Source organism: Poecilia mexicana, unplaced genomic scaffold (assembly GCF_051168715.1).
Source record: "Poecilia mexicana isolate PSO_F unplaced genomic scaffold, ASM5116871v1 scaffold_9, whole genome shotgun sequence".
Taxonomy (NCBI): domain Eukaryota; kingdom Metazoa; phylum Chordata; class Actinopteri; order Cyprinodontiformes; family Poeciliidae; genus Poecilia; species Poecilia mexicana.
Window position 1 is genome coordinate 22304305 of NW_028263378.1, and position 24584 is coordinate 22328888.

Sequence of the window (24584 nt, forward strand, 5' to 3'; positions counted from 1 at the left end):
AATCAGAAAAGACGACCAGCTTTACTTGCAAATCGAAATTCATAACATTCACGACACACAAAAGTCAGCACCACAAAACAATCGGTGTGCAGATGCATGCAGTTATGTCCAGCTCTGTGCCCAGAAAACAGGCTGCCGCCGAGCCAGAAACCCGTCAGGACTAGACAATGAAATGCACTTCTTCCAGGCGAGAGGACAGAAGCTCGGAGTGAGGAGGCAGGGGCAGAGAGTGCTTGTGTTTTGTAAGAGACGTGGAGTAAACTAGCCAGAAAGAGACGGTGGAGGAGGATGGGAGAAGAATGTCAAGTTGTTGGGATGTGCTAAAGGCGATGGGAGTTTTTCCAGTTTGAGTCACACTCTCTCCCTGAGTATCACCTTACTGATAGACTACCTTCACTTATGGCTGGACCAGTTCGGAGAACCTTATCCCCAAATAACTGAAACGATCATTTGAAAACAGCTTTTTTTGTTGTTGTTTTGTTTTTTTACCTCTTCTCAGGTTATCTTTATCTCATAATAAGATATTTTTATGATCTAAAACGTTCACGTAACACACGGATAACTGAAAACACCTTATTGCATATTTAGGCATATGCACATTTGATGTCTACTTTAACAATTCTGAAAAATTCAAATCATACAACTATACTATAAAAAAAATCAATGAAAATACATTTTATTAGGTGAGGAATACATCTGTGTAACCCAGCTCTGATTTCCACATAGAATAACTAAAATCCTATGCACATACTCCTGTTCTCTCTGGATAAAGGCTCTCTTTATCACAAAATATATTCTGTATTCATTCTGTTTCTATTCAACAGGAGAAAAATAATAAAGCTGCCTTTCCTTTTGACTGTAAAACTGATAACTCCACAATCAGGTTCCTACTGGCTCCGTCAGCAGCGTCTTTTCAAACCCGGAGACGCCATGATGACAGACCGACGGCACGGTGTCCAGTCCTCCGTTGCCTCCGGTGATGACAAACGCAGCCCAGAGTGGTTGTAGCCGAGGCGACTTCATGACAATGGACGGTCTACAGGCTTTCAAGCGCTGTCACATTCCCACTCCTCTCTGCTTTGATTTAGAGCTCAATTTGTCTCAATATTTTACTCAATAGGACAAGGTAGCAGAAGTGGGCGCCCTCGTTTTAGCCTTAATTCATGGTGTTAAGCTTTTCCTCAGCGAGACATTTATTACCCCGGGTGGGAGGTTGGTGGGTGGAGGGGGGAGGTGGGGGTGAGGGGGCTGAACGAAGAGACAGTTCCTTCCCTTGTTGGTGGGGCTGCAGCGTCCTGTGCAGCTCAGGCAGAGAGGAGCGGGCTCGCTGTGTCCTCTATAGGCCTGTCAGTCAGCTGAGCCATCAGGACTCCCTGGGTCATGGCAGGTTAAGCAGCATCTGTCATCTAGAGAAGCAGCATTGTATTTAAGGGAGGGAGATGTGACAGACACCCCCCCCACACACACACACACACACAATCCCGCTCCCCTCCCTGCACCAAACTCACATCACAACAGGAAAGGCTGAGGAGAATCTCAGGAGCTAAATGTGACCCATGCCAGGAGGATGTGGAAACGTTGGTGACATCACTGCCTGCCTCCAAGAGACAGAAATAAACCGTCCTGTCCAAGAAAACCTGCGGCCCCTCCGCGCATCTGGCCCCCTGAGGGGGGGGGGGACCACACACACACACACACAAAATAAAACTATATATATATATATATATATATATATATATATATATATATATATATATATATATATATATATAGATTCACCATGCAACTTTGTTCATAAACTCTAATGCAGAATAGATAGGAGCACCTATTTTTATTTCGACTTTAGTGCATGTCTTATCTTTTCTTGCCAGATTTGGCACAAATTTTCCCCGTATTGCAGCAGCAAGTTGGTCGCCCGACATTCACAAAATGATTTTAGCTCTAAACACTTTTGGTATGGCGCCCAGATCCCCCGCTGCGTCGAGTCTTGAGCCTCTCCGAGATTTGTCTCATCTATTCATCTGTTGCCGAATCTATTTAAACGACGGGGGCTCACTCCTGACATGTCCCTTCATCTCGTCTCCGAGAGAGACACATGGTTGGATGGATGCAAGCCTACCGCAGACTGCTGCGAGCTGCCACTTAACAGGAGGTGTGTGGGCGAGTCTGCCCATCTCCCCATTTAGAAACAGCATTATTTGTGTGTGTGAGCGCTCAGTGGCAGAAATGACTGGTTTCCTTGCAGAAAGCCAATGTGACCATTCCTCCAAAAACAATGACAAAAAAAAAAAAAAAGGCAGCTATCTCAGCCAGCAGACTCACAGCTTTTCCTGCTCTTTAGCACAGATTCCGCTGCTATTGTGCGACTCTTCTGACCTGAGGGTCAGTCAGACTTTTGTCTGTAAGGGAGTCAGATAACCGTGCTGATGCTTTGCAAAAGCTTTATTCAAACATGGTCCAACCCCCCCCCCCCCAAAAAAAACAACACACATTTATGATATGATGTATTAATTAAAACGATTGGAATTCAACCGGCCTTTCAGATGGATTTCCTCCTCAAGAGCAACTTTTGATTTGATGCTGCCTGTGGATCGTAGGAAATAAAAAGTGAATGTGTCTAAAGATCTTAAAAGCACCTGAGACCTGAAACAAACATGGAAAGCCAAAACTTTTGCCTGAGACAAACTTGTTTGTTGTTTGACCTCTAAGCTAAATATATATATGAGAAAATGTAACAAAAAATAATACAACACTGTAAAAGGCCTAGGTGTAGTAAATAAACCTTAATGAATGTGAATTTCCCTTAAACTGTTTAAGTGGATGTACTTTACTCTCCTCTGAAGGACGTGGTTATTCCTGTTTGCAAACATTTTATATCACTGTTTTCCTTCCACTCAACTTTCCACCTCCACCTTGGATACATTTGTGGGTTTGTGCCGGTCAATGGTGAAGTCAGTTTTCTTTCCTTGGATTCTTTGGACCACAAATTATTTCTAAATTTCACAGGGTGTGTATAATGTTCAGATTTAGCAACAAACACAACTATAGCAGTCAGCAACAATGATCAAAATAAACAGGAATAGGCTTAAAATATTTCACTCTAAAGAAATGACATACAATTCATTTTCTGCATTAAAGCAGTGAAATAAATTAACTTTTCTGGTTGTATTCTTATTTCTTCAAAAATCTGTATTTGAAAATATTAATATTTAGTAATGTATCCTGTAAATTCACATGCGTGAACGATTAAAAAAGGGAAGGAATTAAGCATTTACTTCCTCCTCGTCCTTTTCAAAGTTCCTTTTTTCCTAAATGCAGAATTTGTTATAAACTGTGACTGGGGCAGGTTTTTTTTTCATGGCCAATATTCAATATTAAACTGTATAAATTACACAATGTCTTTTCAAACATTGTGGATTTTATGCAAGCATGAATAGTTTCTGATGTTAAAGAAATTAAGAAAAACATTAACAGCTAGACTTAAAAAAAAGTTTTATAGATCACATTGTACACAAGTTATTTTGGGGAAAACAAAGCAATCATCTCTGCTGAATACTGGTTTGATGTTGAAGGTTGTAGGTTCTGAGGAAACCTTTTAACACAAACAAAACACCTGTATCAAGCTAAGCTTAAATGTTTAGCTTTATACATTTAAGTAACTATTATGCTTCACTTGGTTTAAATTTTTGGAAGAAAAATCTGTACATCAGCTAAAGCTACATAGTAGAAATTGGGATAAAAATACTGAATAGCTGCAACTTGAATAGGTGGTGTATGAGAAGTAGATCAGCATATAAATAGAATAAAACAAGTGGTAGTTTATAGAAAGAAGCTGTATGATGATGGCATTCAAGTACAAGTGAATGCTAAAAGGGCCAAATTAAAAGAAAGTCATCAAATCCATCCACTGTTGGAGAGGAGAATACCTTTTATTGAGAACTTTAAAAGCTGCATTGCTCTTGTTATGTCCCCACATCCCCCCCCCCCCAAAAAAAAAGAGTAATTTAGAAACACATTTATTGATAACTGGATAAAATATGCATATCTAATACACAAGATTTTTAGAGAAGAAAAAGGCACGATAGTTCATACATTCACCCCTGATTTTCACAATCTGAATGAAACGGTTTAAAAGCCTGTGATGGTTGTGGATTTCATACATTATGAGATCCAGTTCCTTCATCCATATTCTTATGCCATCTCCACAGCCTGTACATTTATGGGACTGTCAGAAACCATAGGTACAGACTACATATCCTCCTTATTTGCATATTTTGAGACGGTGGCAGGTACAGGTTATCAATATCAGGATCATCTTATGATATTTGGAAGTGAGAGAAACATTGTCTTAAAGCTCCAAGTCATTTCATTCACCTGAGAAAAATGTATTGTATTACACAGATTGTTATTGGCTTTAAATTTCCTATAATGATTGGAGAACATGTAAACATGACAAATTTGCACTTTTACTCTTTGGACAAAAAGAACTTGATGTAACATTGTCAGAAAAAATAATAAAAATAACTTGATACATAATAATCCGTTACTTTTATTTTGAGAAATAAAGAATAGTTCTGAAAAGCTACAATTTAACATACAACTACAACATAAAACTCAGCAAGGATCAAATGAGAAAACCAAGTATATTTTATGTGTGTAACAACAAAAGTGGGCTTATTCCACATGTTATAAAGAGAAAACATGATGGATGCTGATCAGATGGTAAATCAGTTCAACATTGATGTGTAAATCTGCTGCATTTTGGTGTAACAAAGTACAGAAGACGTTTTTTTTGTGTTGCTTTTAGCATGTCGAAGGCACTGCAGTTGCTTATCTGCGACGGCACGCAAACATGCAGTGCCGCCTGAATAACAGGAGTAGAGATTAATCACAAACACTGTCACTCATAAAAGCTCTATCTGCTAAGATTTACTCCCAGGAAGCAGCAGCAGCTCATGGCTAATGGTAATCCTTGGGCATCAGGAAAGCTGCCAGTTAGAAAAGAGGGAGGTAGCTAGCGCTAGCTGGCAGAGCTGAGAGAGGAGTAAAATATAGAAAAGGTTTAGGCGAGCGCTGCGTGGTGCTGGTGTCGACGGGGCACTAATGTAGCAACCGTGAACCTGTAAACACGACCGACCGGATTGAAGCCGGAGAAGAAAGTGTGGTTTAAAAAAAAATATATATATATAAATTCTCCTTAGAAAACCAGATGAGCATGGCTGGCCTTGGGAGGTGGGCCGGTTCAACGCAGTGAAGTTTGGCTGGAGGGGTGTAGCACCATCTGTGGGTGTTTTTCAGTGCACTAGGAGGTGAACGCTGCACCGCGTTATGTACGAATGTCTTCAGAACAGCGAGGACGCGGGAGGCGGCGGGGTTTCTGCGGGAAGCCGCCAACATCCTTTAGGTGAACGAGCCTGTGTGGATCTGCCCAGCTTCGGCTTGTAACAGATAAGTCAGTGCAAAGGCATCCACACCTGTGCCTGTTCACACGATTCACACGTTCATCCTCAGGTTCTGATGAGTGCGTGTGTGTTTTTTTTTTTTCCCCCACCAAGTCTGAACAGGAGAGACGGTGAATACCTACCTGTACAGGCATGATTGTCAGTGATAATAAGATGCAGTGCTGTAGTTAAGGTGAGGTGAGGGTGTGTGTGTGTGTGTGTGGGGGGTGGTGGGGGGGGTTATAATGGGCATGAGCGCCACGGGTGTTAGTAATCACTTAATGGAGGCTGTGGCAGGAAGGAACATGAGTTTTGACGAACGGGGAGCTTTCAGTTAAGACAGCACAGGGTCACACATGACATCGCTTCCGCAGGAATGTGAAAAATTTATATAAAATACAAAAAGGTAGACATTTGGTCCTTTTACTGTGGTACCTAGATTAGTAATTTGCGCTTGTATTATTCTATACAACACATACCTTCTCTCATTTTTTTAAAGTCTCGTTTACATGATGATCAAAATTAACCAGTCTCATCAGGAAAGGTCATGTTGGTTTCTAAAAAAAAAAAAAAAAAAAAAAAATCAATTTTCACTGGTCAGAGCGTCTATGATTGGGGTCAAGTCAGGGGATCTGCACTATTGATCGCAGGTAGCCATGCTCCTTCCTCCGCAGCCAAAATCAGTTAAGGTAAAAAGTGGCAAACAAAGGAGCATTCTTAGCAGACGGCGTCACACACGGTGGCCATTTTTAATCCGGTTGCTTTTCATTGGTCTGCAGCGCTGGTTCCTCGTACTTCACCCTGTTTGCGAAGCTGTGGGGAAAAGGAAAGAGACGCAGGAAAAGAGGTTAGATGTACACGAAACCGGCGAGGAACTGAAATCTCCACAGAGCGCGACGAGGTGGCATTGGGTGGCTTTTTTGCAATCAAGGCGTACGAAGTTTTCTAAACTATTGAAGCAACAGGAAAGGAAGGATTTTCTCCTGGTTCAGCTGTGACTGGAAATCAGCAACTCAGATACAGAACAAACAAGAACAGGTTAATCACAGGGCTGCTACTGTGACAGTTTTCTTAGTAATCAATTTTTCTATCGATTACACATACGATAAGTTAACTGGATAAAAAAAAAATGCCACATTCGACGGGGGTTTTCATTTTACAATCACTAATACTTCTAACGTGTGAAAAGCTCTGCCCCCTTCTATTTGATCTATCATTACAGCTGAAATGTTGATTGTTTTTCTACTAACCAATTTTTAATTAGACAGCAAAGGGTCTTAATAGGTTTTATTTTATTTTTTGCAAAGTTTGAACCAGCAGAAGCTAAAACTACCCCACTTGAGTTTTTGGTGGAATATATTTACAGACAAATGACTTTTTTTTTTATCATCTTAAATGCAAAATGTATTATATTTTTGAACAATGTCTTTCAGCAAAGGTCCTTTTTTTAAATCTGTATTCTACGGTTAATGATTAATAAACTACTAAATTAGTTGATTCATCACGATTAAAACAATTAATCAATTCGGCCCTAGTTAAACGAATCAAAAACTTTGTGCACTTGGTTGTTTTAACAACAAGTATCAAATTAAAGGTCAGACACAATATGCATTGAAGAATTAATTGGTACAATCTCTACCTACGCCCCAGCCTACTGATGAAAGTTTCAAGGCAGACTTGTTTTTAATTCATTACATACATCTACAGGTTTTAATACGTTCTACAAAAACCAATAAAATGCAACAAATTGCTTTCTGTGAGCTGAAACTTGGCCTTCCTTAACACTGCGCTCCAACAATACTTATCAATCCTCCTGTTTGTCTTCAAGGTAGATAAAAGCATCCCTTTCAAATGCTCCCACCCCCAGGCTGATGGCTTTGGAAAGTCAATTAGCGTTGGAATCTGATAGCCCAAAAGCTCAAATGAAATGGTTCAAACTAACATTGGCTCTAAACAGGGGAAAAGACAGATCTGATGAAATAGCAGGAGGATTTACCCTCCCATTTCGCCATCTTTTTTCCCCTCGCTTCCTCCGAGTCTCTCAATCACAGGCCGGACTCCTTCTCAACAGCAGAATTCTATTTGTATGTTAATGAGGGAAAAAAGGGAGCCACCTCGAAGCATCGCACCTCGTCCCCCGCTCTCAAGGCGCCCCATCCTGCACCGACTGCACCGCACCAAGAGCATCTCTTCTGCATTGTCTCTCAGATGCAGCCTCTGTCATGGTGATATTGTTAAAGTGCAGCGCCTGGCTTCGCCGTCGCACTTCATCCAGCGCAGTTCAAGTGCGACCCTGCTAACCCTGGAGCTCAGAGGCTCAGGACGGGACTGGCCCTCCTCACCACAGCCCTCTTTGATGGCACCCGCCTGTTTACTTGCTCCAGTGGAAAATGGGAAACACATGGCGAACTGGCCGACATGTTCTGAAGGAGTGCGGAGGCAAAGCACAAAATGCAGCATGTTGGTAGTAGGCCAGGAATGTTTGAAACTGGCCCACTTTGGCCAGTCTAGTCCAGATTCCTCACTTGTCCTCAAAAGCTCCCAAAGTGATATTTGGGAGCAAACCAGCAGCAAAGGTTGAAAAGACGGTGAGCTACAACCTGTTGCAGATTATTTTAAAAACCTATGTTCACGTCTGAGCTGTACTCTCTTTGTTTGGATGCTCACAGCTGTAGCTTCTGACGCAACATGTCAGCTGGTTTTGAAAAAAAAAAAAAAAGGCATAAAAAATTGAGAAATGTCAAAAGGAGCCCAAGACTCCATCGGGGTACTGTCGAAACTATTCTAAATAGCAGAAGACTCTAGACTAAAACAAGGTTATGATAATGTTGTCTGGGGGTTTCATCTGAAATGACAAAAAATATTTGATAAAAAAGCATTGTAGATGACTTTAAAGTGACATACAAATGAAAAACAAAGATTTAAAAACACCGTGCAACACCCAGGACAGCCTGTTCCAGAGCAGCTAGCTCCTGTCACAGAGGCTGCAGTGCATCAACAGTTTGTACACCACGGTTTGAAGAAGCCAGCCCAGTGGAAAAACCCATTAAGAGACTTCCCTGCACCCAAAACAACTCACACAGCAACGCACAGACCTAAACCTGGCCTGCTACTCCTCTGAACCCTTTGTACCTGCTGAACCCTGGTTATGCATCTGGATGGAAATAAAGGAGAGTAAATCATAAGATGAAGTAATTAAGAAGCCCACGAGATACGCTGAGAAGACTATATTCAAATAAAGTTATTTTTTTAGTTATGGTAGCATGTCACAAAGCAACTGTTGTCTTGCATAACCTTTTAAAGGTACACTGAGGAGTTTTTCCTGTCTGCAGAGCTTTCCATAATTACTTGCACTTGTTAAAGTTAACATTTCAGCTAAGTATCACCTGATCTAATGTTTTACAGGACTAGAAAGTCAAACTTCAATAGTCTTAATTGCCCATCACCAAATTGTTTTGTCCTCGTCTAGATAGTCAAACCTTTGCCTTCACAAAAAATGTTCTGCAGTGTTGAAAATACTACAAGTAGATCTTCAAAATATACAATATCATGAAAAGGTTCAATACTATTTTGTCGCTCATTTCAAAAAGTCAAATTTTCTTATACAGAATCAGAGTAAAATGTTCCAATTCCTTATTTTTTAGTAATTTTGACAATGAAAACCCAGAATTCAGAAGACCTGAGAGCAATACAAAAAAAAAAAAAACTTCCAACAGAAATATGAGCCGCTTGAAAATTATGTTAATTTCTACGCACTGAATACTTGCATAGGCCTGCTTTTGCATGATTTACTGCATCAATGCGGTTAAATCGTCTCCCTGCAGCGATGCAACTTTAGAAGTTTAAGGTTGAACTTAAACTTTTGCACGATTCATAAAGTTTCTAAGCTGTACTGGAACAGACCATAAATGATTGTCTTTTACTTGAGTCATCCTCCTATTTTATTGTGATGCCATAAAAGTAATCCATAAAACACAACTCTCCTCAGCTGCTGGCACTGATTACACACGCATACCTCTTCGAGCTCCTTTTGAGTCTCGGCCTCCATTCGCCGGATGTCGTCCATGTTCAGGTCCACCCACTTATCAATCCAACAGAAGAGCTGGCGATGGAAGTTCGTGAAGATCCGTTTCTCTTGCTGAAGGAGTGCAAAGCAATATTAGTAATTAGTAATGTTAATAATAATGATCACAAATGTGCATGCCAACAATGAGCGCATCCTTTTGTGTTCTGCCGACATGAATCACATTTGAGAAAACTTCCCTTTAAAAAAATAAAAAGGAAGAAGAAATGGAAGTCAAACACTACAGTAGCAAACAGGAGAGAACCATCACACCTCTGCAACTCAGTATGAGCCCAAATGAAGCCCTGCTGTGTGATAAGTGTGTAAACAACACAAACCACTAACCTCATGGATGAAGTTCTCCACTTTGGTTTGAAGCCCCCACCACTTAAACTTGACTGTGACTAGTTTGTAGGCACACATCTTTGGGCAGTCAGTTGTACTCGCCAAGTCTTGCTGTTGGGAAAGGATGAGTTAAAAAAAAAAAAAAGAAGAAAAAAGACTGGAACCTCTGCTTTTCATAAAGTATCAAAACTACATAAGGCAACAGAAAACTTGACACAAACTTATGACAGAATACAGTTTCAGACTCATCTCGGATGACTGCACAGCTAAAAGCCATTAATACATAATGCTTTGGGTTTGGAGCTTGCTGAAATAATTATCAATATGAAGTTGTGCTGTGCAGAGATAAAAGTGACCTAATCAACACACTTTCTAAATTCATCCATCGCTGCTTGCAATGTGCCTCCCTCTGAAGAAGAGAAGACGAGGAGGAGGGAGGGGTATGAGGGGGGTGGAAGCACAGCAAAGTGGATAAACTCCAGATGAAGGGACCATTTCCCAGCTTCCGCCCTGACAGCGACACCGCTCCCGACAGGCGCGCCTTTGTGGCCACAGAAGGCAGATAAAACGGTGCTCATAAAGCGATAAGGGCGTCGCGGTGCAAAGCCGGTTACATTATTAACACCTAAGACCTGCTCGCCCCCCCTCCCTTTCCCTCCAGAACACACACTCTCCCTCCGAGAACACCTGTTTAATTAATCACTTCATTCCGGCTCGGCGTTCCGAGAGGAAAATGCCACAGACCCGCCTCAATCGCGCCCCATCCCGCTGCCGTTTGATGCCGCGATCATGAAGGAGCGGCGAAATGAGAAACATTTCTAAATTTGCAGTGGGTTTAGAAAAGTTGTCATCGCTAAAGGAGAACTTCACATGAAACGGATTCTACATCAAAACACTTACGGTGACATTTCTTCTCTCCCTCTCCGTGCCCCACTCAAAGGAGCACAAGTTTTCAGAAATACAAAGGGGTGCCGATATGCAAGCATGTGTGCATGCAGAGATAGACAAGAGTTTTATTGCTCTGAGAAGCTGGCAAAAAAATTGTGCTTCTGTTGTCACATAACTACATTTTTTTCCCTTCCTCCCCCAATCCCTCCCCCGCCTTTTTAATAAAACACTTTTTCCGTGTCCACAGCGGACGGAAGAGTGATCTAATTAAAAAAACACAAAATAAAAGTTACGCCTCTTTATTCTCACTTTTTAAAGCAGTTAGGCTGCCTTTGTTCTGCAAAAATTCTTGCAGCAGAGGAGTGTTTCCCCCATGGTGAACTTTAAGGGCACTACTGCAGAACAGTGCGCTCTATTAGCGAATGCAACCAGTCTGGGAGGCTGCAGCGTTTCTGACTATAAAATACCTTTTAATCAAAAGTGGCAGCTTTCAAACAGAACTCTCAAATTTAGGATCAATGTCCACGAAGTGACTCTTCCATCATCTCCACATTGACTTTGTGCCACAGAAGGACTCAAGTCCAAAGATGAGGATATTTATCCAAGACTTGAAATGTCCATTAATTAACAGACATAATGTATTTTCAAGCAGCAAAGTACTTTAACTTTCTTCAATGTATAATCGTTCTCAATCATTACTGGCAGCGCTGCTGGAAGGTTGACGCTTTGGCAAATCATTATTTACAACGTTATCCAATTTGGTACGTCTAGAAAAGGTAATACAGATCCTTTGGAAAAACCATTTGAAGCCGTCAGTCTCGATCTATTAATAAAAACACAGCTAATTTATTTTGCTTCTGTGCCATTAGAAAACCTGCTGCAAGATTATTTTAACATATTGCTGCGAACCCACACAAACGCGCGCGCGATGCAGAGCCCATGTAATTACTGTATTCACCAAAAGTTCATGTTTTATTTTAGACAGATGTTTTTGTTTTTATTATAATTATCATAAAGTCTCGCCATTCAGCCACTACAGCCTGAAGCCTCCTATGGGGCCTCATACAGACTCGACAACTGCCTGTCAAACGTCTGGAGCTTTGCTGAGCAGCAGTCTCTCTTGTGTTTTTGGTGCTTAATTTGAATTCATAGTGGAAGAAAGGAGAGAGGGAGAAAAAAAAAAAAGAGCTGTTGCTCCAATCTGACCTTAACGTTGCCATCTATAAATATAATTCACACCCTGTTAATTTTCACATTTCATGTTACAAAACAAATTTTTTATATATTGTAGGCACTATGGAGTCGAGCATAGCTGTGAAAAGGAAGGAAAATTATACATTTCACTAAATTTGCCAACATTTGAGAAGTACTGAGCTTGCATCCAGCTCCCCGGAGTGAATGTTGGAACCCCTGTCATTTAAAGTACAGCCACAAACTCGGCTCAAACTCAATCAGTCTGGATGCAGAGCAGAGAAAACTCTTCATAGATGTTTTCTAATAGATGTGCTGTGATCTGATGAACTAGTGAGTCTTCGGCTGTAGCCTGAGGGACATTTTCCTGCTGAAATGTGATCTGTTGCATCATCCGATAGGTTTTGCTCCACTCTTGCATTCCCACAGCATGATGCTGCCACCCCCATGTTACAATGTGGAGACTGTTTTCACACTGAACCGCATCGCTGCCCTTGATTAAGATTTTGGTAGGTTTGCCTTTCTGCCGTTGTTTCCATGTTGCGATGGGAAGAACGGGGCGCAGTGAGGTTTAATCCACAAGAAATTGTCAGCATTGCTTCAAACATCTGCACAATCTTATCCCTGGCCTGACAACTCTGTTCACTGGTCTTCATGAAACAGTTCTTCTCCCTTTAAATGTTCATTAACAAACCAATTCGGTGACCTCAAAAGGCAACTGGTTGCACTGATTTTCATGTAGAGCTACCAGAAACAAAGAGGCAGACGACAAACCTCTTAGATTTTATTTTGAAGAAAAAAAAATCTAATATCAAACAATAAAAACCCTGTTTCTTTTTTCAAGCCCTTAGCTAATTAGGCACTACTTTGCATTAGTCTACCACAAAAGAAAAAATCTCAACATAGTAAATAAGCAAAGGTTGAAGAGTTACGAATGCCCACAAGAAACTATACATTCAAACATGTAGCAACATTTACAGAGCTTTCTGCCTGCATGTCACGTTCTGTTCAGTTTCCGTCTAACATGCCAACCTTATGTACAAAAGTCTCCTGTTGAACAGAAAAACATTTTTCTTGCTTTTCATCTACTTAATATCTCCTAAAAATACATTTACAGTCAAATAGAGGGATTGAACCCGATTCAGAGCTGGTACCCATTACCCAGAACATAAGAGCTGTTTCAAAGGATACAATCCAACTTTCACTGCATTTCGTCTACTAAGTGCCATTCGCTCCAGCTAACCAAAGTCATGCATTAGTCCCTAAATGTGTTACTGATCTCCAGTATACTCTGCCAAGTCAAGCTTACACAGCAATGTTTATTTTCTGTGGGTGTATGGAGAGTGAAAATAACATTTAATTAGGGAATAAAATCCAATTAGTAAATTAAATAATTATAAAAGTGTTCCAATGGTTGACAGAAAAGAGCACTGGCAACAAAGTAGTAAGACAGTAGGAGTAACTTTAAAATGAGATGAGAAATTAGTGCAATAATGAAAAGAGACTGTAGTTTACAGAGCTGCAGCCAATATTACAGCATGCCTTCTGGGTACTCTGAGGCCAAGGTATAAGGCTCAAGTTCAGCTAGTTAGTTTGCCAAGTTGCATTTAGGTCTGGACTGTGAGCAAAAATAAGCTTTGATTGAAACCACTCCTCTGAATGCTTTAGGGTTGCTGTAACATTGGAAAGTAAAACCCACCAGGATTGACCTGCATTTAGCTCCACACGTCCTCCCACCGACTCTCTGCTCTGCCTCTGCTGAACAAAAGCATTCCCACAGCATGATGCTACTGTCGCCAAAAGTCATGGCTTGGCAGGTGTACGGCTTTGCATTAGTCTTTCCATACTGACATGACAAACTTGGAAAATTGTTTCGTAACGTGGGTTTATTTTACATTTTCCCACAACTTTAGCCACCATTTCTCTACCGTGTTCACTGATTTTCATGAAGCCGTTTAGTCACAAATGTTCCCTAAACAGCATCTAAAGGCTCAGGACAGCAGAGAAACAGGTACTTAAATAACATAACAGGTCAACCCCACGGATTAGGCGACTTCTGAAGGCAATTTGTTGCACTAGATTTCAATTTCAGGGTAGAAAAGCACAGCACACTTTTCAGATTTTTGTTGGTGAAATATTTATGCATCATGTTCCTTCCCCCTCACAATTATGTCCAACTTTGTTTTCCTCTTTCCCACAAACGCCCAGTAACACACAGTCAAGTATTGTGTTGCGATTTGCTAAAATATGAAGACGTTCAAGCGGTGTGAATGCTCTTGCAAGGTGTTGTGATTCGAGTTTGAGCAGCATCATTACCTTCCAGGTTGGCTCTAGAGGTCCTCTGCCAGTTTTAACAGACTTGAAGTTGGCTGGATCTTCATCAGGCTTGTAGTCCTGTGGAAAGATTTTTACTTTTCAATAATTAATGGATGGCAAAAATCCTCCCCCCTCCAAAAAGACAACTATTATGTACATAACCTTATGTTGTGTATTTACAAGTTAATGACAGTTATTGCACGATGATTCAAAAAGCATTAGAAAAGCAATTATTGTTTCTGGTACAAGCAAAAACATTAAAATATTAAAAAAAATAACCCAAAATTTAAAGCACATTCAGATTAGTATCCATCAATATGAGTGACTTCCGGTGATTCCTAAGGAGTATCAAGTGTCTGACATGCTTTACCCTCAATTTGGTAAAATGATCTCGTAGTAAAACTTTCGCTAATGAACCAAAAGCGCCCTGCTCACAGCTGAATCTGGCTCTCTGGAAAAGAATGGGACGGATCAGAAAATACATAAAGAGATACACAGTGCACATCTAAACCATGAGCGTAACCAACATGACAAAACTGACGTCATTAAATACGAGAAAAAGTGTACATAAAATGGAATGGCTTTCAGATTATCAACAGCTCAAGGGCCCAGTAATTTTAAATAAATCATGATGCGCCTGCAGCGAAAAGACTCTTTTTCAGGGTTACTGGCCAACAGAAGGATGCCAAGCAGAGAGAGAAATGGAAACGCGCCTGCCTGACAGTGCTGCACACACGCAGTCACAATAATCTGCTTGTTTTAATGCTCAGAGCTCCATCGCTATAACAATACACAGCAGTACTAATGAGGTCTGTGAATCGATGTGCCGCGGTACGCGGAGAGGAGCTACTTCTTAAGTAAAAGAGTGTGCTTCGGCGTGCGTGCGTGTGCGCGAGCGTGTGTGTGTGTGTGTGTGTGTGTGTGGAGTTCCGGTGCACACTGCACAGTGAGCTTTAATTACGCTAACAAACTCATCTGTGCTGGCGGTACGCCCCAGGCCCTGCAGTCATGCCCGAGGCTGAGGGCTGATAGGGCCCTGAGACACAACACACTCCTTCAGCAAGGCAAACACGTCCGCCTCGTTAACTACCCGCAGCAAACAAACATGTACACACACAGCAACCAATGTTCCTCGCTCAAGTAGCAACACATTTAATTGCACACGCAGATAGCAGCACAGAAATGAGGCAATGGGATGTCAGATATAAGCAATAATGTGCAATATCTTCAAATAAGATTTCAGAAAGCGCAAAAAAAAAAAAAAAAGAAACCTAAATTTACTCTTTGTATTTCGAAACTATAAAACACCTCGGAGCAACCCAAAAAGTTGCTGGTACTTATTTCCATTGCAACCCCTTCCCACAAAATGCGACAGGATCATCTTGAGAGTTTGTTAATAATCAAGCAGAAAGCATAGTTTGCCATCAGAGATCAATCACTTTCATCAAGCAGGAATGTTGAAACATTCCGGTTTACATCACTGAACAGTGGGGAGTTTTTAAAGTAATGATGGAACAAACTGGAGTTTTCTATTATTCATACTTCACAGGGCAAGAGACTCATTTCTTGAAGAATAATCTTCCAAATTAACTAACAACAGCAGGATCTTTTGAAGAGTCATTACGTTTATCAATCCTTAATGAATGATAATACATGTTTATTTTGGAAATATTAAGATTTTTTGGTCTCCAGTACTTTATGGCATCAAGTGTACTTCGAGTTTTTCAGACACAAATTCAGCTTTATAAAGTTTTACTAATTGGAAGAGAAAAAGAGAAGGCAAAGTCCTGATGTCAAAATAGTTCAGTCAAAGCCCACAATGCAGCAGTAAAACTTCTGATGGATGTTCTCTGGAAATCATACAGTGCTCAGATTTTTGCAGTCGTCATATTTGAATGTTTCAGATGAAAACAGAAAAAAGATGAAATAATTTGGTAAATTCCAAAAGTGGTTTTCATCCGACAAGGAAAAGAGACGTTCAAAACAACCCTTCCTATAAGTAACATCCCCCTGAACAAAATATCTGTGCCACGCTTGCGACCACAGCCAGCAGGAGCGGTCACTGTGATTTTCGCAATGTTTCGACTAGGCCACATCAGAATCTTTTTTGTCTCATTCAAAAGTGGAGTTACTGGTGAACGTCAGACTGCTAACCTGCTGCATAACTCAAATGAGCTTGAGGTTAAAAGCTGAGGTGGCAGGAAACTCTAGAAAAACAATTCCTGGTTTATTCGATTACACCAAGTTATGCAGGTTCTGAAGCACCACCACCAGAACCATTTTTTTTTTTGGTTTTAAATTCTTAAATTCTTTTTCTAAAATGTTGGTAGTTTTACACACTTCCCAAATAGTTCCACTTTTGTCTGGGTAGTCAACTGAGTATAGTGCTTTGATATTTTTATGAGAGAAAAGTGTGTCTCCAGATTTTCCTGCTGCATCATGAGCACTGGTGCTAACTGAGGCGAGAGAAGCCTGGAGTGCTGTAGATGATGTTCTGGGTTCTTTTGTGGCCTTCTGGATGAGTCGTCATTGCATCTGGTAGCGACACTGATAAGTCAGCTGTCGTTCCTCACAGCTGCAAATACATGACGTCTGGTTTTGGCATGCTTCATGTTGCTAGACAGGTTCTGCTTGATTCTACAGTTCAGAAAGTAAAAACAGTCCATGGTATGGCTGGTAAAATTCCAAATATGTGATAAAGTATAGTTACTTAATTACCTAGGAGTTATTGCATCTTCACATTTAAAGTTTGGTGCAAATGAAATGTGAAATTTGTGACAAAAAAAAAAAAAAAGAAGCAGAAAAAGCAAAAATCTGAAAGGGGCCAAAGGTTTTTCACATGAACATCTGACTTCAACTCTGTAAAATAGAGAAAAAAAAGTGGAAATTCCTTACCCGTATTGGGGGGGAAAAAAACGAGTTTCATCTTAAATAGCTCAGTTTCATATTTTTCTTAACTGTACACTTTGATTTTCAATTGTTTAAAAATAGAGCTATAATTTCCTACACATGAGCCGCTAGCCATCAAGGATGCACTTGGGTGCAAACTGTTTTTGAGGGTTTGCAGATGTCTTTTCCTGTTAAATAGAAAGTCTCCTCCGCAGTGCTGCAGCAACCGCTTGCATGTAAAGGTTTGATGCAATAAGTCAGTTTCCTGAGCAAGACAACTTTCCTTTTCATAAACAATAATCCTCTGGAAATGAACCTATTTAGTCAGACTATTTTGGACTGAAACATCACTGACAGCCAGACTGCTCTGAGCTGGAATAACATGCGATTGAGATCAACTCATTTCAATTAAATTGTGATGGAATAAAATTGCACTGAAGTTGTATGCAAATCAATTTGCCATTGATTTATTCTATAGCACACCAAGATTGCTTTTTGTGATCAGACAATAAGTGAACAAACAAGAAACCAAAACAGTTTTGAGGAGGCTTCTGCAATAAAAATATGATTAATTTAAATGTTAAAAAAAAAAAAAACATACATCTGCTGCGTTTTTATTATTTATGCTAAAAGTGCAATGACCACACTTGTCCACATGGAGGCACCCAATCACAATAAACCATGCTTCAGATTTGTACCCAATTGTTTTCTACTTACAGAAGCAGACACTTGACTTCTGTCTGCAATGTCAATGGGTACAACAGCAACATTCTTCCATATTGAGCTATCGACTTTATGCACCTGTGGAAAAAAAAAAAAAAGGAAAAGAAACCTCAGTGTTATCTGTCATAATTAGCATTTTCTCTGTAAGACGTTCTCAGATGATATATAAATTAATAAAAAAAATTGGTAGAACCAACATTTTCTTGTGTTCCCATGTCCGGTTTGTGCCACGTCTCAATCTTAATGAAGAAACTGTCTTTCATATATTCATTCTGGAAAGAAGAAAAAAGAAAAACTGCAATAAGGGGAATATAAAGCAAACTGAAGTACCTTAAATTTAGCTTGGAGTATTTAAACATGTTAATTTGAAAATACATACCGTCACAACTGCATCAAGGTTATTCATGAGAGAGGGGGATGGAAGAAAGAGAAAAAGTATTTATTTACATGTTAATATTGATATGACAGAAACTGCAATAACTTGGAGTGAGAAGGGCTTTTGGTCAACGCAAACTGAAGTGAAGTAAAGAGGGGAACTCACTGGTTCTGCAGTAGGGATAGGCATTCCAAGCTTTTTCATGGAAAACCAAGGAGCCTTCAGGAGCTATGAGTCTGACAAAACCTGGGACTTTACTGTAGCATGGGGGGAGGACAGGAGCAGACAGGGAAGAGGAGAGGAAAAGACCGATTCAGGGGGTCTACAGCACAGACAGCAGGAACAGCTTCACAAATGAAGCAACACTGCCACCACCTGGTAGCACCGCTCTATTACATCACAGAGATCATAGAGGCCAAGCAATCTGTTCAAAAACATAAAGGCACATACCTGTTTAGGTGGTAAATTTTGTGTGTATATTGTCCTTTCTCGCCATCTTTCTCATAGGGTTCATTCTTGAGAACTTCTATACCTTCCCCACCACCGGTTTCATTTTTACTTGCTTCTGCCACAGAAAAGAGCTGACCGACCTGATACTGAAAAACAAACACATTCATTTTACCAAAACGACATTTCTGATCAACACAGTACCGTTTTCCCCAAGTTGTACGTTACTGTATAATGTCTGTCATTTACGGTGTATAAAGTTTATTATGTTAAATATGGAACAACACTAAAGTTCAACAAGCCACTGGAAGCTGTACTAAAATCTTTACTTTTTGTTGCCTTCTACAAAATTTCCTGAACGACCATGAATATCATAAAAAAAATTAAAAAAAGGCAAAGTTTCCTAGTGGGTAGCCTACACGTATCAAAAGGCGACTCACCTCCTCAATGCTACAGGGCAAGACCACTCGGCTGCAAATGAGAAGAAAATAAATATGAAATGGGATGAGACTGCCAAAGTATTACAAAATTTTCTGTTCAGTATTCCGTACTTCTGCTTTAGACATAATTCTAGGTCATTACATCAGTAGAGTAGAAGAACAAGGTCAATATCAGGGAAAAGAAAAAAAAAAAGTTTTACTGGCCCGTACGGTGGCGTAACAAGCTTTTTCAAAGTGTGGGGCATGTGAGATGTCCCACAATGCAAGAGCACCAGGCAGTACTTTATGAAGTGTGCTTGGGAGCTGTACACACCGACGGCAGCAACATTCATGAATCAAGAGAACAGCTTTCCTGGTAAGTTTTGTCAACAAATGCATGACTGACTGTATTAGGATACAGATGACAACCAGTTACAGTAGAAAGGGTCACATCAAAAACCAGGAAAAGGAAACGAGAGCTAAACACAAGACCACTGACGTGTACTTGTTCAGCAAAAAAAAATTTAAATAAAAGGGTTTTTTTTGTCTCGGTCGAGGTATGCCTCAACAAATTACAGACCTGTTCATTCTTTGGAAGTTGTGATACTTGGAAAAGAAAAAGGGAAATCGTAGGTGCATCGAATACTTAAATTCCCCAAAATGTTTTAAAATGTCTTGCTAAAAGCTGCGTTTCTCCTGAAACAACATTTTGTCAGGTTTATGAAAGTTCTGTAAACAGTAAATGTGAAAATTTTGGCAATTGAATTATTTTTCCATCACTCCATGACTGAACACTTTTTGGGTTAAAAGGTATGGATTAGATTGAAAAGAGTGGAATTTAAGAAAAAGATGGAAAAAGAAGAATTTTGGGGGGGGAGACAAATAAACAGAAAAATAACAAAAGTGATCTTATGGGGCAATGAGGAAACTCATCAGGGTCACACTTTCTGAAGGGGGAGGGAAAAAAAGGCCAAGAAAAAAATAACTAAAAAGGTGAGCCAGCCCTTGTCAGGTCTGCACTCTGCCGACTACAGCAAGAACAGACACTCATCACTGGCATTAAGTGGAAGAGTCAAGTACTTAAAAAACCCCCCCAAAAAAACAAACACACAGGTAAGCTTAATTTGAAGATCTTCAAGACAAAGAGCAAATATGGTAATTCATTTTTTAGAGCAGAGGTAAATTTAAAATACCTGAATATTCAAATTATTACAGAAACAGAAATTATTTCTCAACTTAAACCAAATCATACATTGCAATGTTTTGTTCAAATTTAAATATACAATACATCATGACATCACTGAAACTGGGGAAAAGTTCCTCCTCCCCAACTACTGACCAAGTGGAGAGGAAAAAAAATGTTAAAACAGCACAAGGAAGGGGAAGTTCTCTCTCAGCGTAAACCTAAAGCGGAGCTTTATTCTTTTCCAACGTTCATTCAGTCCGTTTAAAGCCGTTCAGCATCGACAAACAATGAGAAATTTGTGCTTCGTCCTCCACTGACAGTGCGAAGCTGAACTGAGATGACACCCAAAGACAAGCAGCTAAAAGACAGGAGAGGACTGTGTGGCCTGGCCTTGCAAAGAAAAACGATGAGTTTTGACATCATCAAGGTTGCAAACAGCTTCAGGGTGAATTTTATAGTTAAAATACGCCTTGAACCGTACTAAAACGTTTGGGGGAAGGAGTTGTGGAAGGATGGTGCATTGTGAAAGGATCTTGCAGTAGAAAACCACAGATCCGAATGCTTTCACAAAGCAAATGAAATAATTGATCTGGAGGATTTAGTGCAGGTCTTTTTTCTTTCTTCATACATTGAAAGGCTGATGGAATTCAACCAACATGGTGCAGGGATCCATGTTGAATACAACACTGTTATTAATCAGTCTGACATGATTTTACAAAACTAATCCAAGTATTTGAAGAGTTTCTAGAGAACAATAAGACGATCCAGGACAACATTTTCAAATGTAACAATCTTTAAACAAAAACCTATAGGGTAAAGGATAATACCTTTTCAAAAACCATAAATAAAATCCTTTCATCCATGTCTCTCTACAGCTATCCACTTTTAGGGTGCTTACTTGAAAAACATGTAATTTTGTTTTGTGTATAAGACAAAAAAGAAAGAAAGAAAGAAAGAAATAAACCACAAAAACAATTCTTGGCTTGGATAAGCATTAAAATGGCATCATATCATGAGCAACTCTGGGTCTATTAAGTCACCGATCTCTTCTTGTGTGGTTGCCCAACATGGGTTTTTCAATGACTGTTGCAGAATAGTTGAGAGTGCTGACAGAAGGACTTCTCATGACTTTACTCAATGCTGATATGTAGATGCACGCAGCCATGTTTGGTCATTCACGGTAAAAAAAAAAAAAGTACAGTCAGTTTTTAAGATCTACTTTTTTTCATTTCATTAGTTTCTATTTTCTTTAATAAATAAAATGGGAGAAAGCAGGAAGTGTTTACGGGGATTTTTATGAATGCTCAAGTTCAAATTTGATGACTTTTGTATAATCAGAGGTACACTGAAAAAGGCAGCAAATGAGAATATCTAGTTCTGGTTGCAATAATATAAAAAAAATATTTTAGTATAATAAACACTGAATATAATTGGTTTCGTTTGGATTTAATAATGTCCTCAACATTCAGTTGGTCAGATGGCTACTTATACTGAGCCTCCTGTTGAAAGGGAGTTTTTCCTTTCCAATATTTGCCACATGCTTGCTCAGGATGAGGGATTGTAGGTGGTGGGGAAAAAATCAATGCCTCAATGTAATTAGATGAGTTTTCTCAGATTATTTTTCAAACCAACAGACATTATATGATTAACTAACTTCGACAATAGTGTCTTATCGCCAGGACTAAATATAAACGCATGTAATTGGAAACGAGAGTGACGTATTTCAGTGGAATAAGCAGGATTAATTTGATGGAATTTTGACCAATTTCATATCAATTTGTCCTCCAAAGTGCCTTACAGAGAGATTTGGCTGAGTACAAGTATTCAAAAGATATTGTTCGGGCACAAGGTTGATTCCAGAGTTCATAATAGATTAATTGCTTTGTTTTTATATACAAACAGCCATATCCGTCTTCAACCCTCAGTCAGGACCGACAGCTTTACGCTTACAAGTTGGTGAAAGTCACATTTATATATTTAACATTTCAAAGTGACAACTAATGTAATATTTTCAACCATTATGATTTCTTAAGACTTTATCTATGAAGCACCTTAAGTTCAACAGCTCACCAGCTGCTTTAGGCAACCATTACATAATGCAACTTAAGATTTTGTAGTTCACATCCAAAAAAAATATCAGAATATTTTGAAAATTCTTAGCTTTGAGGATGCCCACTATTGTGTAGAAGTCACACTACATTGTCCATGTGCTTCAAAATGTAAATCTATGACCACAGTCTTCTCCAAATTACAGTCTATAGATAATTTTCTGACGTTCATCTTTATTATTTTTTTTATATCAAACTTCTCTTCTTGAGCTTTTTTTTTTTAGACTCTCTGAGACGGAATTACACAAACATTGTCAAAAGCAAAAAGAGACGAATAACGTGGTTGTTTACAAGTTAATACCACGTATGCTGTTGTGATTTGCAATGCAATGTCAATATCAAAATAATGTATTTAACACGAACTTTAAATCACTCGGTTAAGCGGTGATATCGTTTAGATACTTACTAAGGGTAAAGTATTAGTTAAAAACTTTGATTTGACTTTTGTTCAATTTCTATCAACTCTTTTGTCTTGCTTTGGGTTCATATGAGCTGCTTGAGTCAATGCTGCCTGTGTTAAAATGAACAGAACAGGGCAACTTCCCCATCCAGGTGACGCTTTCGGTTAGCTAACAGCGTTAGCAAACCGTACTAGTTTCAGTGCCTTGAAGCCGGATAGCACGGATATACGTGCTAATAATGCCGACGAAACACAGTGTGCGTCTTTAGGACACGGCAGATTCACTAGAAGTTAAAAGAAGCAACAGCTGTCAAACAATAGCGCGCCGCTGTCAAAGCCGGTAGGCCAGACCAGCTCTTGAACAATCCCACTCTCCCCCTCGTGTACCTTACCGATATATGCTGAAAAGTTTTCAGCAAGGGGAGAGGCGCACTTAAAACTCGCCCGAATACCTAACCCTTTCTATATCACTAAATATTGGCTTAATAAGGCGCAAAAGTTGTAGTTGAGATAGAAAGAAGAAAAAAACTCACTATTCCTTGATGACAACCATAGCAACTTGCTTCTATCGGTTTTGCTGGTACTGCCCAGCGACTGCCGAGTGCTGCTGACGTCATTGGCTCTTAGCGCCGTGCCCTGTCCCGCCCACAGCAGTTATGATTGGTAGAAAGAGGATGGACACACCTACTAATTAAAATTAACCAATCAAACTCTCTTACATCTCATCGCCGACAAAGTAATCTCCTATTACAGAGGATAACTTATACTTTGAACTATTCTTTATCTGGCACATTTTGTTCAAGCTGTAGAAAGCAACTAATCTGTCCATAAACCCATATACGTGCCGATCCATCTAACAGAAAAGATTACTTATAATTTCTCTCAATGCCAAAGCAGAAATATTATTACACCATTGTTGGTTAATAAGGAAACAAGTTTTATGCCGAAATGTCTAGCAAAGTTTAATCTCAGTTATTACAGAAATCATGTCTTTTAGACCCAATAATTACATCCTTTTCTAAAAAATGTATTTGACTCAACCAATTAGTTCAGAGGAGTCTTTCATTAATAACCAAAATATCATTCATTTCAGTCTGTATTCCAACTTTGCATTTTCTCCCCCTTTCAGTGTCCTATTTTTTAATCTTCTTTATTGTTGTTTTATGCTTTTATCAGATAAAGCACTTTGACTTACCTCTTTTCTGAAATGTGCCACACAAATAATCTTGCCTTTCCAAAATGATGTTCTTAACATTGTACACTATCCTCATGAGATGACTGTACACTGTTTTAATGTTTTTTGTAAAAACCTCACCTGAGAAGAAGAAATCTTGATGCTTACATGATTATTGTTAGGCCAATTTCTGACCTGCCAAACTTTATATTTTTCTGTCACCAACCATGATTTCAAGCACTATTGACACATTTTTAGCATTAAACTCAGAGTCATTCCAATAGCTTGGTATTAACCTGAAACAACTATTACATAATGCAACTTCAAACTATTATTTTATTTAATGACAAAAAGCAATCAAATCAAATGTAGCAAATTAATTGCCCCATGAAAACCATGAAATAACTTTATGAAGTAGTTCAAAACTCAGTTCACGTATTACTAACCACACTTTCAGAATTCAGAAATCCCTTAAATACAATCTGCTTGACAACAGGACTTAGGCTGAAGTGTCTCAAAAAGGAACAAAAATAATGCCTTCATCTAAAAATTTTCAATAAAAGCTGAGGAACAAAGTGACACCTAGGAAGGAATGGGTCCCCAAAACATTTGGGGGTA

At 39.5% G+C, this 24584-nt stretch overlaps 1 protein-coding gene across 1 annotated transcript; it reads right to left on the minus strand.

The window, feature by feature from the left end:
* Positions 1 to 3910: 3910 nt before the first annotated feature.
* On the minus strand, positions 3911 to 23360 carry LOC106915950 (phosphatidylinositol transfer protein beta isoform). The gene is made up of 11 exons (XM_014983915.2): positions 23326 to 23360; positions 19120 to 19150; positions 18683 to 18828; positions 18398 to 18489; positions 18236 to 18243; positions 18054 to 18128; positions 17851 to 17934; positions 14245 to 14322; positions 9850 to 9960; positions 9457 to 9579; positions 3911 to 6254 (listed from the first exon to the last, which is right to left on the minus strand). The coding sequence occupies exons 1-11, from the start codon at positions 23343 to 23345 to the stop codon at positions 6207 to 6209; spliced, it is 816 nt and encodes a 271-aa protein (XP_014839401.1). The 5' UTR covers positions 23346 to 23360; the 3' UTR covers positions 3911 to 6206.
* Between the last annotated feature and the right edge of the window lie 1224 nt (positions 23361 to 24584).

What these genes read in the sequence shown, in the direction of transcription:
- LOC106915950 (XM_014983915.2), bottom strand. Translation starts at nt 23,345, where the DNA reads ATGGTTGTCATCAAGGAATA. An exon ending in TGCCCTGTAGCATTGAGGAG is followed by an intron (nt 18,829 to 19,119) that starts GTGAGTCGCCTT and finishes TTTGTTTTTCAG; the next exon opens with TATCAGGTCGGTCAGCTCTT. An exon ending in GAAGTCAAGTGTCTGCTTCT is followed by an intron (nt 14,323 to 17,850) that starts GTAAGTAGAAAA and finishes ATCTTTCCACAG; the next exon opens with GACTACAAGCCTGATGAAGA.